The sequence below is a fragment of the Amaranthus tricolor genome, chromosome 2 (assembly GCF_026212465.1).
Source record: "Amaranthus tricolor cultivar Red isolate AtriRed21 chromosome 2, ASM2621246v1, whole genome shotgun sequence".
Classification (NCBI taxonomy): Eukaryota; Viridiplantae; Streptophyta; class Magnoliopsida; order Caryophyllales; family Amaranthaceae; genus Amaranthus; species Amaranthus tricolor.
Window position 1 is genome coordinate 31,459,610 of NC_080048.1, and position 19,743 is coordinate 31,479,352.

Below are 19,743 nucleotides of genomic sequence, written 5' to 3' on the forward strand. Positions count from 1 at the left end.
GTAACTGATTATCAAGTATTTGTTCTTTTTTAAGTTTTAAGGTGTAAATAAAAACTTATCTCACTTCATCAATTAGATTTTGAAAAAAAAATACTTTCAATATTCATTTTAAATTGCAAATCAAGAAAAACTTGAATTTTATAGATTTTTTATTTAATCATTTAGATATATACATATTCATACATAAGTGAAATCATAATTATATGAACTTTTTTTACAATTGAAAGTACCTTTGCAGGATCGGATCGTCAGATCGTATGATCGTAGAATCATGTTGTGATCCTACCACCAAAATTCTTGAGCTAAGTAGAATCGAACGATTCCACCAACATTAAGATCCTACCGATCCGGATCAATCGCCTATTTTTAAATAGTAGGATCGTAGAATCATTAATCAGAATCGGATTCTAATAACCATGGTCGTGAAAATTCATCGTCACATAATCACCCCATGGGCTCACTTGTGTGGACATACCCACGGGGCACCCATAGGCTCAAGCCTAAGAGTTGGTTCTTTAATATAGTATCAGAGCTAGCGTGACAAGAGGTCACGGGTTCGAATCTCAACCACCCTTCATTTAAAGTGGAATATTTAGTGCCTATGAGGAGCACTTGTGTTGGAACTACACTTCTAACGCAAAAGGCTCTCGTGTGAGAAGTCGTATTAGAGTACATCTGTACATAACATATCATGAGGCGTCAACCGCATCGGTGAATCAAGCTAATGTTAATATATCATCGATAATTTTCCCCGAATAAAATATAATGGGTACATAACACTTTTATATATGACTAAGTCCAAAGTGATCCACAGTCAAATTGAGCAGCCTTTAACCGCAATTTGGCCAAGAATGGAGCCATAACTTTGTCCCTAATCAAGGATATCACCTTGCCATCACTTTGCTGAATAAAACCTACGAAGTAAGCTGTAGTAATAAGATCAATGGCTCTCCATTTTCTATCTTTAGCATATTTTTTCAAACTTGTCTCGATTCTCTTGTGCTCCTCTGCTTTTGTTTTGTCTTGCTTCTTGGAACTCCTTGGTGAAAATACTTCACTGAGGCATTTTCCAAGAATTATGGCGTCTTCCAAAGCGGAACACGCACCTTGACCGGTGTCTGGAGTCATAGGGTGTAGTGCATCACCCGCAACACAAACATTGTCTTTGCTTATTTTACCCCATAGATATTCCCATGGAGGTCTATACCTTAAATGAGAGCATATAATGTCTTCCACTTTAGTCTCCTCAAAAATAGTCTTTATATGGTCTTGTACTTGTCCCAAATTCTTTAGCACAAATTCCTTTATCTTCATGGGATTTTGTAATAGCTCTTCTTCTATTATTATTTTGTACATAACATAGTTAATAACAAATTGATAGAAAATGGTATATTACCAAAGGAAAATAATGCTCACAAATGTTATATTATGGCGTTGTTTGATAATGAGCTTTTTAGGGAATTGAGTCTGTCTCAGTTTGAGAAGTACTATTTTTTCAGTCTTGAGTTCTATTCGCTCTAAACTTTCCAATCCCCTAGTCTACATTGAAATCCATAAAATAAAATTTTTAATTGTTTTTTGATTATCTCCTCTAGTATGAGATCGTCTCACCATAAAACAGGTCCATATAATTAGTCTATTTTTTTATTGTTCACCTTAAAATTATAAGTGATTACTTTAATATGTTAAGTATACATGGGTCGGCCCAATATAGAAAAATTTGTCTTTGATTAATACTCCCTCTTATTCATAGAGAATGGGACATTTTCTTATTAGACCAATTCACTGAAAATTTCTCATTTATATTTTTGCCATTTTTTTTACCCTTTTATCCTTACTACAACAACACAATAACACATAAATATCAATGCCCTTTATGGAAAAAGAAAATTTTCCACCCCCTTTTAAGTGGTCTCCCACCCCTCCTTGGTTTTAGTGCAAAACTCAAATATCTCATTCTCTGTTGATAGAAGCGAGTAGTTTATTTAATTACGTTATTCAATAGAACTTTTAAGAGTGAATATTATAACATAAATACCTTGGTTAGAAGGAGAGAAACTGAAAAACCAGTATATGTTTGTAGCATCACAAGGAACGATCCCATATCGATAACCATGTCCATTGAACTGCAAAAATTCTTGATTTAAGCAATGATTTTCCTTAAATTGAACAAAACCCCTGATGCCAAATCTCTTGGTAAATGATGGCTTATTAAACCCTAGCCATCTTGCGACTATAGAGTTTACTCCTTCACACCCAATTAACACCTTCCATACAAAACCATCCATTTGTTAGATTCTATGTATATATATTTTTATAATGATTATATGATGGGTCGAGGTAAAGATTAAAAAAATAGTAAAGTGAAAATCGATCTAATGATTTTTAATAAAATAGTGATATTTGCTGTCTAACTAAAATAAGATCCATATGTTACTTACACTAATAATTAGGATAATGGAAATCTCCTTTAACATAGTTTAAGACTTATAGTTAATTAAGGTAACAAGAAGTTGTGTACCAAACTACTAAAACACACATTTACATTTTTGAAAGAGTTGTTTTTCATATATCCACGAACCCATTGTCCTTTATTATCCAGAGTAAAATAGACTCTAAATTTTTTGGAATCTAAAAATTATATTTTTACATATAAGGTTGATATAAATTTGAATAAATATTAAATACAATTTACATTATTTGTTAAGTAATAATGCAAGCTATTAGCGCGTTTTGTGAATTGATTAATGAAAATATCAATGGTAAAAAATGAAATAAAAAGAAACGTGATAATCAAGTTTTAATGGGTCATTTTTATCTTTCACTCTAAAATCAAAATATAAATGAGATAGCCTTGCATATACCTTGGCCATAAAGGTGGAACCATCAGCAAGATGAACCACCTTTAAATAGCCTGATGTTTGAATGCTAACAACCTTGGAAGAGAACCTTATCGTATTGCTTGGCAACTCATTTGCAAGTGTTTCTAATAAAACTCTTCTTTTAACACATCTTACTTCATGTTCTCCACTGTCAATACAACATTCATGTAATTGACATTGACCCATTAACAAGTACACAAATTTCAAGTTTATCATGATCAAATAGAAAGAAAAACAGGATGAAAATTAATCGGATAAATTAGTTCTTACTATGAAACTTTTGCTGTTACAACTCCTGATGTTGTAGATGTTACAATGTGCCTGAACCAATAGATTTAGCAATAAATTCATAACTTTTGGGCACAAAATATATACTCCCTCCTATTTAGTATTATTGTCTCAGTCAGTTTTTACTTGTTCGCCAAGGCATATTCAATCATAAATATCTCAAATTGTGTTTAATAGAAAATCATAAAATGTTGATCTTAACACTCCTAGAATTTATATCGAAGGCAATCAAACAAGATTTCACTTAACTATATTTTAACTTTTAGCTTATTAATTAAAAAAGAAAATACAATATAAGAGCAAACGATGAATAAGATTATATTAAAAAACAAATGAAAACAATAATAGTAAATATGAGGGAGTGTATATATATATATATATATATATATATATATATATATATATATATATATATATATATATATATATATATATATAAATCAATGTGCAATTTAGTACAAATTTACAAGAATATGTACATAAATCGAGTCCATAAGACCGAATAATTATAAATAAATACTTATTTAATAATCCAACAAATCATAGGTGTTTTATCTTGTACATAATAAAAGTAGAAGTCTATTTATTTTCCAAATATGTTGTTATTTTTAGAGAAAATTATTTAAAACTACCATTTCTATACCCTTCTTTGCAAAAAACTACCTTTTGTAAATTTTTTTGCAAAAAACTACCTTATTAAAAGTATTCTTTGCAAAAGACTACCTATTAACGGTTTCTTAGTATTTGACCGTTGAAACTGACGTTGACCATCACGTGCAAGTCACGTGATGTATTAAAATTTTTTTTTTAAAAAGTAACAATAATAATAATAATAAAAATAATAAAAATAAATAATAATAATAATAATAATGATAATAATAATAATAATAATAATAATAATAATAATAATAATAATAATAATAATAATAATAAAAATAAAATTTTAAAATAAAAAGAAAAATAAAAAAATAATAATAATATTAATAAAAGTAATAATAATATAAATAAAAATAAAAATAATAATAATAATAATGATAATAATAATAATAATAATAATAATAATAATAATAATAATAATAAGCATAATAATAATAATAATAATAATATTCTTATTATTGTTGTTATTATTATTATTATTATTATTATTATTATTATTATTATTATCATTATTAGTATCATTATTATTTTATTTTAATTAATTTTTTATTATTATTTTTTTTATTATTATTTTATTTTTATTTTTATTACTATTTTTTTATTTTTATTATTATTTTATTTTTATTTTTATTTTTATTTTTATTTTTATTTTTATTTTTATTTTTTTTATTATGATTTTTATTATTATTATTATTATTATTATTATTATTATTATTATTATTATTATTATTATTATTATTATTAATATTTTTATTTTTATTTTTATTTTTATTATAATTTATATTATTTTTTTTATTTCTTTTATTTTTATTTTTATATTACTATTACTATTATTATTATTATTATTATTATTATTATTATTATTATTATTATTATTATTAATATTATTATTATTATTATTATTATTATTATTATTATTATTATTATTTTATTATTATTATTATTATTATTATTATTATTATTATTATTATTATTTATTTTTATTATTTTTATTATTATTATTATTGTTACTTTTTAAAAAAAAAAATTTTTTTAATACATCACGTGACTTGCACGTGATGGTCAACGTCAGTTTCAACGGTCAAACACTAAGAAACCGTTAATAGGTAGTCTTTTGCAAAGAATACTTTAAATAAGGTAGTTTTTTGTAAAAAAATTTACAAAAGGTAGTTTTTTTGCAAAGAAGGGTATAGAAAAGGTAGTTTTAAATAATTTTCTCTTATTTTTATTTAACGAATGGTGTGAAACGGTTTAGTTAAGTTTTGGCATGTAATAATTGGCTAAATAGAAGTAAAGTAGAAATAAAACTTAAAGGATAAGGTTACTATTTGATCACATCTTATCCTGAATTAAACCAACACAAGAACAGCTATAGAGTGAACCTGAAGAGCTGGTAGTGCTGCGATCGAAGCGAATCAGCAATCCCAAGAGCATCTAGTGCTCTCCATCCATTAGTCCATGTATTAAATGCTGAACCTGTTACTCTTAAACTTTCCGATGATTCCAATACCAAGCTTCTTATTCCCAATCTGATTATTTTATTTTATTATTCATCATTTTAATAAATTAGGGGATTTAAATTAAATAATCTATCTATCTATCAATTATACATACCAAATGAGTTGATTTCAATGACTTAATAAGTCTTTTTTCTAGTAAAAAAATCCTTTGGTTATATATATATATATATATATATATATATATATATATATATATATATATATATTAAACATGCAATATATTCTTTGATTAATAAATATAATAATAATAATAATTATTATATTCTATTATTATTAAGCAATATGTTCAAATCAATTTAGTTTATTAATTATAAAAAATAAATAATTGTCTTTAGATTAAGATATATCGTTCATTTATAGGAGAAATTAAACTAATGTATTAATTAATGTTAAAAAATAGTGTGAAAGGTAGTAATTAAGGGTAGATAGATTAGTATGTACCTGTGAAGAGCTAATGCAAGAGAGAGGCCTGCGATTCCACCTCCTACTATTACAATGTTTTCATTTGATGATTCCATTTCTAGCAATAATTGTTTTGTAACACAAGTATATAATACCGCCACGGCTTTATACAACACAAGTATCTTGTCCTTTATTTCAACTAGTCACCGAATTTCAAAAAATACTGAATTGATGACTATATATAAATATAAATATATGAAAAGTTATGATTTTTTTCTCTTTGAATTTTAGAGAATCATAATAGTTTGTCAATTTCCTATACAATATTCTATAATTGTTTCATATGATAACCTCATATCCTTGATTAGGACACATTTATCTCTTTGTTCATACATTTTTTAAATAATTTTACCCAATTTTTATAAAATCAAATAATAAATTGAAAAAATAGAAAATTAAGTCTTGTCTTAGTTTAAATTTGTACCACATTCTAAAAAAAAATGTTAATTTTCTCAAGCCTTTTATTTTCTCAACTTACCATGTACATAAAAAAATTTGAACGAAATTAATTTGTTTTTTGATTAAACGAAATAAATCGATCAACATGTTAGATTTATGTCTATATTGAGTTTATGTTAAGCAATATTTATTAAAATGGAAACTCATATATGTTGCGTGTACGTTGAATAAATTTTTATTTAGTGAGATATAATAAAGAGATAACTGAGTTGTAGAGGTATTCATAGGCAGGTTTGGGCGGGTAGCAGACCGGACTTACCCTTAAAAACCTATTCAAGGCCTAAAATATTCAAAGCCCACCCGCTTTAGTGGCCGGTCTTACTTGATTTGCCGCTACCAGTCCTCTTTCTTAACGAACGGACTCGGCAGGCAAACGAGTAGATTTTTATTTTATTTTGAGTAAATAACTTATGGCGAAAAAATGACATCATCGACTTAGAAATATAATTGGTTACATACATTACCATTATTATAATAACTAAAAAAATACAATGTCTAAAGTTAAGTCTTAACAACAATTAAAACAATACAAATACATTATCCAAGTTAAGTTGATACCTTAAGAAAAATAGCCAAAAATTTATACTTGAATAGTATACAAAATGCTAAAAGTCAAGACTAACTAAATTTCAACTCATAATTACAATACACCTTAAAAAACACAAAAACAAAAACAAAAACAAAAATTCAATTAATAAAGCATAAAATTTTCATTCTCATAAAATAAAAATTAAAAAATTTGGGATGGGGTTTTTTGGGTGGATATGTTGGCTGTTTTCTAGTCATATTGACAAGCAGAGTGATAGGGTATTGACTATTGTTTTGGTTGGCTATGGTCAGACTTGAAGGATTTGTTTTGCTGCGGTCTTGGGCGAATGTGGTCGTGGCTATAGGTTTTGGTTGGGGTTCTTTTGCTTTGGAGGCTATTGTTAGATGTCAAGAAGTAGGTCTCAGGGGCTGATGCTTTGGTGGCTTAAGGGTGGTGATTTTCATGGGCTGAGTGTTTTCAGATATGTTGGTGGGTGGTGCCTTTCAAGGGCTGGGAATATTTGGTTTTTTTTCAGTTTTGAATCTGATCCCTCTCAACTTTTTGTTGTTGAGCTTTGCTTCCATGTGGTTTTAGATGGTAACGATGGTTGCTAGCAGCGTCTTGGTGTTTTCTCACGAATTTTGGTGATGATCTGTTAGTATTGATTGCCACTTCCCTAATTTAATATGAGTGTTGTGGTAACCTCGTTTACCGTTTCTTCCTTTGTCTTCTGATGTTGAGCTTTGCCTTCACGTTGCCATTGGTCATAATGATGTTTCTATTCACCCTTGTCGTTGACTACCACCTCGTTTTGCGGAACAAGTGGTGTTGACCACCACCACGTGTTGAGGGCTTGCCGATGATGGTCGTCCTCTCGTTTATAGTTGTCATATGGTTTGGTGAAGTTGGTGGGTTATCTCCTCATGGTTGGTTGTTAGGCGGGGGTGGTTGGTGATCTGGTGGCGGTGGGCATACTCAGAGAGTCCTGACGGCTGATGTCAATGTCTTGTTAGTTTTAGAATTAAGGCTCCTTAGGGTTAATTTCTACTTGGTAGGTATTTTTGGGGGCCGTCTTGTAATTCTTACAATGTGTATGACATTTTTGTTTTGGGCTTTTAGGTGCTTTTGTTGAGTCGGGTTGTGATTCACCGTTAGGTGTATGACCTCTTTGATCAAGGCGTCTTTTGTACCATTCCTTTAGGTATGGTCATAGTGGTTTGCCCACTACCTTTTAAAATATGTTTTACATCTTATATGTTTCTTTACTGACTTTTTTCTATGGAATTTTTTATATAGAGAGGTGCATTAGATGTCTCTTTAATGTTGTTGATCTTTTCTTAGGGACTTATTTTATTAATATAACTTCCTATATTAAAAAAAAAACAGATAAATTATATATTTATATAATAAGCGGACTGACGAGTTTAACTGTGGGTATTATTTTGTGTCGCTACCCACCCGTTTAACTTAGTGGGTAGGTAGAACCCACCAAGCTATTAAATTTTTTTCAAACTTGTTATCCAAGCCCGCCTGTTATTCGATCCGGGTGGATCGAGCCTGATGGATAGCCCACATATGAACAACTCTAGTGAGTTGATAAAGTTTTTTTTTTTTAAAAAAAAGCCAAAATATAAGTATAAGTTTATGAAAAAAATATATAACAAACACAATTAAAAAAAATCAATCAAATAAAAAGTGAGATATGAATTAACTAATTCTATCATGATATCTCAAATTAATTAATTAGGAATAAGGGCACGTGGTAGATGGATTACTTGATTACGTCCTTCCTCGAAAAAGTCTAGTTGGACTTAGTCCACACTAATATTAGAGTGAATCAATATTTACACTCTCCTCCATTCTACTTACACTTCACTCCACTCTACGTCTCTACCCTACTCTACTCTTATATTTTTTACACTTCACACCACTCTACTCTTAAAAAAATTTTAAAAATTAAAAAAGACTAAAATTAAAAAAATTTAAAATTAAAAAAATTAAAATTTAAAAATTAAAATTAAAATTAAAAATTAAAAAATAAAATAAAATTATTTCTTTCAAAAAGTTTTTTTTCAGCTACTTTGGAGTATGTAATAAAGAGTGAAGAGAGTAGGAATAAAAGTGTTAAAATTTGGTCCACATTATTTTAGTGTGCATCAAGTCCACACAAGAGTTTGGTCCACACTAATATGATAAAAATTTTGTCGCATTTATGTTCATTTCTTCTTCTTTTCCATTATAAACAAAGGATAACTTTTATACTTATAGACCGTTTAGTTAGTGGTACTAAATGATGGTAATAAAAATGATTTATATTGTAAGATTTCATCAAAAGTTCCATGTCATTCTTATAATAATGAAACTTTGATCAAAAAAAATTTTTTGTTTACAAATTTTCAAAACCACCCAATACCACATCTTTCAATGATAATGCATTGTAATAAATTTTATGAAGAAAATAAGATCATTAAAGTTGAACAAGCATTACCATTAAGGTACCCAAGAGATTTTTCAACCAAAATTATACTAGTTTTTATTTTCATTACCATTGTTTATTACCACCTATTAAACAAGCCGTTTAAGTTTTTGGTGTTTTCTTATAAGGACAAAAAGAGTACTCTTTTATCACTTGGGTTTTGTTACATTATTAAAGTTTTCAATGTTATATTTAGAACCAATGATATTTCATTTGAAAATTTAGAATTGACTCAAATATAACATTTTACGAATAAAAAATTTTAATTTAAATTTAAGTCAATTACATCATTATTTAAAAATAGTTGAAGTTAAGAATTTGAAAATAAGTTTTCACTTGGTCATTATCAAAATTTTCATTTATAATTACATAATTGAAATCTAAAATTTGAAATAAAATATTTGTTTTCAAATAAAGTTTTAAAGATTTTGTTATAGTTTTCCTTTTTGATTATGACCTACACTCTGTTACTAGGGATGTACACGTTCCAGTTTGATTTGGTCTAACACTAAAATCAGACTAAATCGAAAATTTCAATCTGAAAATTTTCTAGACTAGACCGAACCATTTAAATCACCAGACTAGATCGGACCAAACCGTTGTACAACGTTCTGGTCTACAGTTTTTTTATTATTTTTTTCAAATTAATATGTATTTTTATGTAAATATTTATTATATTTGTTGATCGTATCAAGATCATTCAAGTATATATTACTATAAAAAATAACTATATTTTGGAACCAATTATTTTATTTAAAAAAAACTATGATTTTCAATCTTAGTACGATTTTTCGGTTTAATTTGTTGTTTAGACCATAGTATATTTTGCCCTATCTGTTAGAGATCTAATATACACGTCCAACATAGCGTAATACTTTTATTTTATCCACATACTTTCTCCGCTCCATATCTACATACTTTCTTCGTTTTATGTTAAACTTCACAACTCTTTTTATTTTATCGTTACATATTATATAATGAATTTTTAAAATTGCTCCTGCATAATTTTCGAACTCTGAAACTCTAAGATCTCTTTAAAAATTCTCTGAAAACATCCTCTAAACTAAAACAAGCTAAATCTTGAAATTGAATTACAATGGCCAACCAAAATGAGCATAAATATGTTTCGATAAGCAAATTAATCGATTCGAATTTTTTTTTTAAAAATGAAGAACAACAGTCGCGCGCAACCAGGCCGTGAGTGGGTCGCATGAAACGTGTGACTCGACCGCGGTTGGGTCGCATGAAACGCGCAAATGGACCGCAGTTCAGGAACATGTTTCACCCGACCTAACCACAGCCCGGTCGTGCAACGACTCCCTTCTTTTTTTAATTTTTTATTCCTCTTGTTTATTTATATTATTTTTATTTTATTATTATTATGAATATATGTTGTAGTAAATTATTATTTTATAATTTACATTTATTATATTTATGTTTTAGTCGATGTTTATTATATTTATATTATTAAACCTAATAATTATTTACTTAATATTTATTAACTTAATATTTTTATTATTAATGTTTATTTATTTAATATTTTATTAACTTAATGTATGTTTTTTTTATATTTTAAAGTAACGTAACATTTATATTGATTATTATAATTTACGTAATATTTATTAATGTTTAAAAATTAATTTACATTTGCAGGACTTTGAAAATTTAGGGGACAATGTAGATTACTCTGATAGATTTGTTATGGATAGAGATTTTGATTCTGTAGATGAATTATACGCTTGGGCCGATGAGATAGCAATAGGAATTGATTTTCAATTTACACATGCCTCATATAAACATAAAAAAGTACGTTCTAAAGTTAGTTTGTACTTACGATGTCACTGCTATGGTAATATTAGGGGTGATTTGCATAACCTAGATAATGTTGTCCGACCTGGTTTTAAAAGTAGAACATGTGAATGTAAATTTATGATTGTAGGAAGTAGTTGTAAACCAGGGGAAAGACCTTGGACGGTGAGGGTGTGTTCTGGTGAAAAACGAAGACATAACCACCTGTTCTTAGTATACAGAGATGGTCATATAAGAGCAAATAGGTTGACTGTAGATATTCGACAGCACATACGAGAGCTTAGTGCAACCGGCATGCAACCTGCCTTTATCATGACCTCAATTAGACAAAATTTTCCTGGTTGTTTTACTAGTATGAATCAGATTTATAATGTAAGACAATCAATTGGAAAAGAAGAGATAGATGGTACGACTCCCCTTCAACACTATCTTTATATGGCTACAGATCATAATTACGTGGTTTGGACAGACTTAGATAGTGAAGGGAAATTGATTCAATTATTAATTGCAAATCCTACATCCATCCAGATGATACGTACATGGCCTTATGTTGTGTTGATAGATACAACATATAAAACAAACAAACAAAAGTGGCCGCTAGAACAACCCCACTTACCCTTGACTGAGTAAACAGGGTCCTCACGGGGTTTACTTCCCAAGAACCTCGAATTTCAATCCCAAAACTTGCGCAAAGAGTCTTTAGTTCTAAATCATAACTAAATCAGCTAATTTTCAATCCAAACATCTATCTAATACATAAGGTAATCATAAAAGTCTCTATAAAAGTCCAATTATAACCAGTACAGTCTAGATTAATATATATACATTACCAAAGCTTAGTACAAAACTACAAAACTCTAACGTGCTCAGCTCATTATAACATCCTTGGAAACTCTAATCAACTCCGCTGATCCACCATTCCCGACTGGTTTGGATCTGTAAACAAAACTAAAAAAAAATTGGAAACAATAGAAGGTCAGATTAAACTGAATGAGAAGTAACAATCCAAAACAACAAAACACCGTAAATCATATAATAGGTTTAAAAGCAACATCAGTTCCCTAGATCTATGTGCACATAGGGAGTCTAGTTGAGAGGAACATCCATAGCTCCAAGGCTATGTCACTCTCGGGTGAAGCTAGTCAATATCTCAATGACAATTCGCTTCAAACAGGGAGCAGGGAACAATGTACCTCAACTCCGTCAATGACCAGCTCGCAAGCCCGATCCATTGACCATATCATAATATCAGCATAAGCATTCACAACAACATTTGTCTCAACAATTTCCAATCTCAAAAGAGCTTTAGTAAAAAGTTTATTTTCAAGAATGTAGTCTGATCAGAATCTTTAAGGGATTGCTACTACTCACCAAAAAGAACACTTCAAGAAGCTAAGTCTGGTACTCCGCGATCACTAGAAGGGCTCCTCGATAATGTCGCCTCCTGAGCAAACAAATATAGCATCACAACAAAGCATACGATACTACAACTAGGTTCATATAGCTCATTGCATCTCATCCTAAGAATGCATCTTAGTTCCATCTTCTATTCTAATATTTCTCATTTTAAAGATTGTGCAAGATCTAACTCCAATCCTCAATATCATCAAAATATATAACCTTGCCTTAGTCTAGCTTATATTCTTGTAAAGATTATACGTCTCCACAATTCCCTTTGTATTCCAATTCAAACACTTCCATGTTCATTTAGACTCAAAACAAAGAAACTAAACAAGATTAACAAACCATCCAAAAGGACTCAGCTAGTTTATCCATTTAGCTAATAGTTTCCACATGAACCCTAGATACTTTCAAGAACAACCAATCAATCAACATTTAACCATTATCATAATTTGAAAAGATTATTCTTTCATCCAAAAATACTGATCTAACCACAACTAAATCCTTCAAATAATCTACTACTAAAATCATAGCCCACACTTAAATTCTCATCATCACATAACTCACTAATAACACATTTTCCATGAGTTTCCAATTTAATGACTCATCTACTAACTCATACACATTCCAAGATTCAACAACATTTAGGGCTTAACACATGAATGAAAGATTATACAAGGGAAAGTATATGAATAAGAGTATAATTATTAAGGAAAAACAAGGAAAGAAATCAAGAAGGACTACCTTCTGTTTGCAGCAGCAAGAAACGGAAAATTCAGGTTCAAAGCTTTATTTTCGGCTTGGATTTGATGTTTAATCAACAGGACCAAAACCCACTGATTCCTTCCCCAAATCGGCAGAATTCAAGGTCAAGGAAGGGAAATTTTCAGATGATTCTATACTCATTGTGGTTCGAATTCAGAAGGAAATGAGCAAGAAAGATCAATTAGCCATAATTTACACAAAACAATCAAGAATGTAGAAGTATAGATAATCTACTTTGAAAATCACAAAGGGAAGAATAAGGACTTACTGATTTCGCACGCAGGTCCTTCGAAGATTAGAGGGAAGAAGAACAGTCATGCCCTCGCAGCCATTGACGTTTTCTTCGTAGAATTTAGAGAAATAGGGGTTTGAAGATTCAAAGAGGAATGTTGTGAAGGGAAGGAGATCGACTATTAGTTGAAGAATTTTAGTGTAAATCCGCCATTTTAAAAGGGTATGGCAGCGAGAGAGAAGGAGGAAGGTGATCTTGTTGGGTTTTTTTTTGGTTCATACGAAAGGGAAGGGAGGAGAAAATGGTTGCTAGATTTCCCTTGAGTTCCTTGCGTGAAAGAAAGAAGGAAGGGTTTGGATTTTTTTTTTAAAAAAAAAAGAAAAGGAAAAGAAGAGAAATTAAATTGAGAATATTTTATATCATGTGTATTTAAGATCATTCTCGCACTGATAATTCTTTTAAACTTACTCGTCTTAAAATATTAATTTCCCAAATGTTACATTCTATCCAACTTGAAATGAACTTTGTCCTCGAAGTTAAACTAAGTCTCAAGCACATACTCAAATATCCAGCTATCATACATATCATAAGGCTATGTCACCCAATTACTCATACTCTATGCACTGAAAGAATCTATATCACTCGTACTAACTATGTGAACCCACCAAACTTTAAGGCCTAACATAGTTAAAACTTAGTGTTATTCCGAAATCTTATGATTCTACCCAACTTAGAATGAAGTTCGTCCTCGAACTTAACTTTCTAAGACTAAGGAGATGCAATAGCTATAAGGCGATAAACATAGAAATACTTGAGCAAACAACGAGGGATAAACGTGTCTCATGGCATCTTCTGCCTCCCACATGGCTTCTTCGGTAACGTGATTAGACCATAGCGCCTTCACAAGCGCTACACTACCCCGACGTATATCGCGCATTTCCTATCTAGGATCGGATCTGGATTAGTGTCTCCTGGTTCTGCTAGGTGTCAAGAAGAGTTAGTTGTTCGAGCTGAAGAACGTGTGAATCGTCTCTGATGTGTTGTCTTAGCTGAGATACGTGGAACATGTCATGCACTCGCTCAATAGACGCAGGTAACGCAAGTCGATAAGCTACTACTTACTATACACAAAATTGTTATGCCACCATAGTCAACCAATGTACACAACTCTTAATAAGAACATAATGCACCCCAAAGCTTATTTGTCCATATCTAATGATAACCATCTACTACTTACTACTTATCTTTTTTTTTTTTGGTTCATACGAAAGGGAAGGGAGGAGAAAATGGTTGCCTGATTTCTCTTGAGTTCCTCGCGTGAGAGAAAGAAGGAAGGGTTTGGGTTTTTTTTTTAAAAAAAAAAGAAAAGGAAAAGAAGAGAAATTAAATTGAGAATATTTTATATCATGTGTATTTAAGATCATTCTCGCACTGATAATTCTTTTAAACTTACTCGTCTTAAAATATTAATTTCCCAAATGTTATAGCCGCTTCGTGAAATAATTGGAATGACGCCTACCAATCACAACTTCTTGATTGTGTTTTGTTTGATGCGAAATGAGTCGGTTGTTTCATATTCGTGGGTGTTGAGAGACATTTTTGGCAGTGCTCTGTCTCCCAACGTAATGGTAACTGAACGAGACGAGGGTTTATCTGTAGGTATCTGTGATGTCTTCCCAGGTAAAAAGGTTATATTGATTAATTATTGTAGTTCTATTTCAAATGACATAGAGAACATGGTAGACAAATTATGTGGCAGGAAAAGAAATCAACAAGGCCAGATATTCAGGCAAACTAGATGGAACCCCTTGGTTAACTGTTCTATGCCTAATTAATTTGAAAATAAATGGGAATCTATTGTGGCTATATGGTCAACTAGAAATAAAAGGGTCATTTAATTTTTTGGCTGGAATATGGATTCCACACAAAGAGAAATTTGTGCGTCCATGGACAAATGATTGTGCACACATGGGTAACCAGAGTTCCAGCAGAGTTTAAAGCCAACACTCGTCTTTCAAGTACTATCTTGGTAGCGGTAATAGCTCCTTTGATATCCTATTTAAAAAGCCACACGCACAAATAACTAATTAAAAATCGAGGATTCGACAAGCGTTACAGGAATCCATGAATTCCATTTCAAGGTCTTTGCGCTATAATTGGATGAGACCGTTATATCGTCATGTATCCATTCATGCCTTCGAACTTTTGCTGCTTGAGCATAACCGTATGTTAAATTGGGTGATTATGTCTTTGACAAATGCAGTTGTGCACTTCAGTGCACCCAGGATTACCCTGTGCTTGTTACTTTTATTTATCGATTAAGTCACAAGGTTCGTTGTATTTGGATGACATACATCCATTCTGGAAGACACTGACGTACATAGAGGCAGAAGCTGACGCCAACGAAGAAGTATGTCACGCAAACGCTGATGATAAAGAGTACTTTCAATCGTTGGTTGATGAAGTGCTTAAAGCAAATTCTGCAGTTGTACGACACATGTCTCAGGTACTTGAATATGAATTACATCCTGATGGTACCAATATACCTGAGCCACATGCAAGTCCACCGAGAAAAGGAATACCAACAACAAGCAAAATTCTCAAGAGAAATAAAAGCGCATTTGAGTACAACCAATCGTCCTTCAGGGGTCATGGATCGAGATCCTCATCGCGCAGGAGATCTAGTGGTTGATCAACCCAATCGTCAGTTGGATTTAACTTTAGTTTCAACTTATCTGGAACTTATTTATCTCCTCTGTTATTTGAATTATTTTATTAGAATTGAATGTTACTTATTTGATTGGATTGCTGTTATCATTGAGGAAACTATGGATTTAGAGCTATTGCCGTCACAGAGTTAGGAGGCGAAGAGGCATGGCCTCTTTTATGGCGTGCAATGTTTATGAAAACCCAAGTGCATAGACAACAATACCTACAATTATATTTATCAACAAAGTCACTAGATAATGCTATGTTCAGAATTGTTTCACATAACAAGGGACCTGCACTGTTTATTCACTGGTTGAAAGCACCGCTGGGATTGTACTATGCAGCAACATTTCTTAACATTGCTATTGCGTACTATGATGCTAGTGACGGTAATCTCTACTATAACTGTTTAGTTCTTCCATTAAAGAGAACACCGGGAGTGCATGGCGTAAATAAAGTTCTACGTATTTGTTGGGTCAATAGAAATCATTATGTTCAACTTTTAATGAATGATGATTCATCTCCACTGCCGCCAATCCATCAAGCATGGAGAAAAGCATCTAACAATTCATGCAGACATTTAGAAACACATTTTTGCAGCAAGATGTCTCTTTGGAATAGGCTATATGAGGTACAACCACCACAAGGTAATATCACCGCTGAAGATGCAGTCAATTTAGATAGTCCATAATACAATGGTGTATATTGATTTTAGAATTGCATTTATTGTATACTTAATTATGTTACCTTTGTATCTAGATATCATTCAGGATGCATAAATAAATATGTTAATAAAAAATGTAAAATGCATTGATGTTAATTAATAGAAAGCATTCGAGTGGTTTAGAAATACAACACAACATCAAAAAAATAGTTTATAATTACAAACACAAATGTCTATCAAGGGCCTTGCCCTCTAAAAGCTTGACATTCGGTAAATAAATCTTTAACTTCTTCCATGTACAGATCAACAGTCTTTCTTTCCTGGGGGGGTTCATATCCACGATAGCATGCATCCTAAGCAGTGGCACGTTTCGACTTGAAAATTCATTTGCAAACTGTACAAACAAAACAATGGTTTTAACAAATAATAAATAGCATTAAAGTAATGGAAACAAATAAATAGAAACAGATAAGTAGAAACACTAACGTATTCAACTCTGCTATTAGCTGCACAAAAACCACCACTCGGTCCTTCGCCGGGGAAGGGAAATGGATGGGAGGACACTCTAAACCAGTCACCATAATCAGGAACAACATCTGATGGAACAGATGTCCAACAAAGTGTCTGATCATCAACGCGGGCACAATAAGGGAACCTACTCCATGCCTCCGTGTAAATATATGGAGAAGCAAAGGTCAAGGAATAAGTACCTTGTGTCGGTCGTGTAGCTTGGGTAGGTCTCATAGGAGGGGGGAATACCCTGTACAAAACCCAGCTGTCTGACTGTCATCTCAGGGAAATACACCTCGACGATAAAGGCGGTGCGTGGGTACTCATTTAATAATGCCCTAGGAGAAGTAATGTATGGAGTCCATTCTACCTCCTTACAAGAAAAATTAACATAAGAAAAATAATCTAAAAATAAATTAAAAAGTATAACAATGTGTGATGTGATGTACAAAACCTGTGTCTCAGTCATGAAGTCCAATATACTCCGAGTCCAATATACTCCTACAGTTGTACGTGCATACGTTAAATTAAAATAATAAATCATTGGTAATTAAATTAATTTCAATTAACATAATAAATTATTGGTAATTAAATTAATTTCAATTTCAGGTGACTGAGCCGTGGTCCAGTGGCACATGCGACTCCTCCGTGGCTTGGTCACGTGCGACTGGGCTCGATCCAATTTTTTTTTTTTTTTTTGAATTTCGAATGAGATTAGATTAGCTTGTTATTTGCGTTTTGAATTTCTTTATCTTTAGATCCACAAATTTTTAGTTTAAATTGAGTATTTTTAGAGTGATAAAAATGTTATTGAGTGAGATTGAAGTGTTTTATAAAATTTTAAGTCCAAGGGGCATTTTTGTCAATTCATTTAAATAGGGGTGGCAATAAAATGAAAAGAGCTGCGAAGTTTAAGGATTTTTTTTAATTACATTCAATCGTTCATATATTTTAATTTTTTTTTAATTTTATCAACACCATTATTTTCTCTATTCATTTATTATCATATATCCACATTTTTCTTTAGACTAATGTTAATCTACTACACGTGTTTTTATTTTGATTGATAGATAATGTCAAAAAATAAAATGAGACAATAACTCTAAGGGCTTGTTTGGTAATCGTTACTAAATGGTGGGAATAGTAATGGAATGTTAGTGTGATTTTGGTAAGAATATCTCTTGATAAATTTATTCACCATACTTATTCTCCTTCAACCAGATCATTTTTTTCACAAAATTTATTCCAATGTATTACCACTCAAACATGCGGTATTAGGTGGTAAAGAAAAATTGTGAACAAAAAACCTATTCTTATGATCAAACTTTCATTACCATGGTAATGATATAATACATATCATGAAAATTTACACTACAGATCATTTCCATTATCACAAACTAGATGGATTCGCGTGTAAACACAGATGCTATAAATATTTACTAATAAGAATAATGATATTATTTTACATACTCCCTCCGTTCTTTTAAGTTCTTCCACTTTGGGTTTTTCACACATATTAAGAAAGATAGAATCTTTGGTTGTAGTGGATATTATTTTAATTAAATAGTAATGTGAAGTAATGATTGTATTGGAAGTATGTAAGAGAAAATAATTAAAAATAAAAGTAAAACAAAAAAACTGATTTTATTAAAGTAATTAAAAAGGAAAGAGAACCTTACGATGGAGAGAATTTAACCAACTTTTCAAATTAAGAAAGTTTGGAGCTTTGCAACGAAAATAAAAGGAGGGAACTTAATACCTCCATATAAAAACCAGAAAAATCCATTGGAGGCCTTGCATTGGCCTAATTAAACTAACATGGATTAGAAACTAAAATGTACTCTAATCAGAAATCACAACAAATAATCTGAAAAAATGACTATACAAATTCCAGATAAGCCTATAAAGGCTGCTATTCAAAAACTAACATATCAGGTCACTAACACAGCCTTCCTTTATCTTCAATTATCTTCAGTAGCGTGAAAAATCTTAATCAGATCAGTAACACAGCCTTCAATTATCTTCATCAAAGTAACACAGCAACACAAATTTCAGTTTGTTCACAGTATCACAGTACCAAAATTCTTAATCAGATCAGTTACTCAGTAACACAGCCTTCAATTATCTTCACCAAAGTAACCCATAACACAAATTTCAGTTTGTTCATAGTATCACAGTACCAAAATTCTTAATCAGATCAGTTATTCAGTAACACAGCCTTCAATTATCTTCATCAAAGTAACCCAACAACACAAATTTCAGTTTGTTCATAGTATCACAGTACCAAAATTCTTAATCAAATCAGTTACTCAGTAACACAGCCTTCAATTATCTTTATCAAAGTAACCCAGCAATACAAATTTCAGTTTGTTCACAGTAT

The 19,743-nt window shown here is 30.8% G+C and overlaps 1 protein-coding gene across 1 annotated transcript; it reads right to left on the reverse strand.

Annotated features, from left to right (window-relative positions):
- Window positions 1-706: 706 nt before the first annotated feature.
- Window positions 707-6,057, reverse strand: LOC130805158 (monooxygenase 2-like). The gene is made up of 6 exons (XM_057669824.1): window positions 5,789-6,057; window positions 5,210-5,356; window positions 3,153-3,203; window positions 2,865-3,030; window positions 2,039-2,267; window positions 707-1,337 (listed from the first exon to the last, which is right to left on the reverse strand). The coding sequence occupies exons 1-6, from the start codon at window positions 5,863-5,865 to the stop codon at window positions 793-795; spliced, it is 1,215 nt and encodes a 404-aa protein (XP_057525807.1). The 5' UTR covers window positions 5,866-6,057; the 3' UTR covers window positions 707-792.
- Between the last annotated feature and the right edge of the window lie 13,686 nt (window positions 6,058-19,743).

What these genes read in the sequence shown, in the direction of transcription:
- LOC130805158 (XM_057669824.1), bottom strand. Translation starts at nt 5,865, where the DNA reads ATGGAATCATCAAATGAAAACATTGTAATAGTAGGAGGTGGAATCGCA. An exon ending in CTTGCATTAGCTCTTCACAG is followed by an intron (nt 5,357 to 5,788) that starts GTACATACTAAT and finishes TAAAATAATCAG; the next exon opens with ATTGGGAATAAGAAGCTTGG. An exon ending in TTTCTCTCCTTCTAACCAAG is followed by an intron (nt 1,338 to 2,038) that starts GTATTTATGTTA and finishes AAATAATAATAG; the next exon opens with AAGAAGAGCTATTACAAAAT.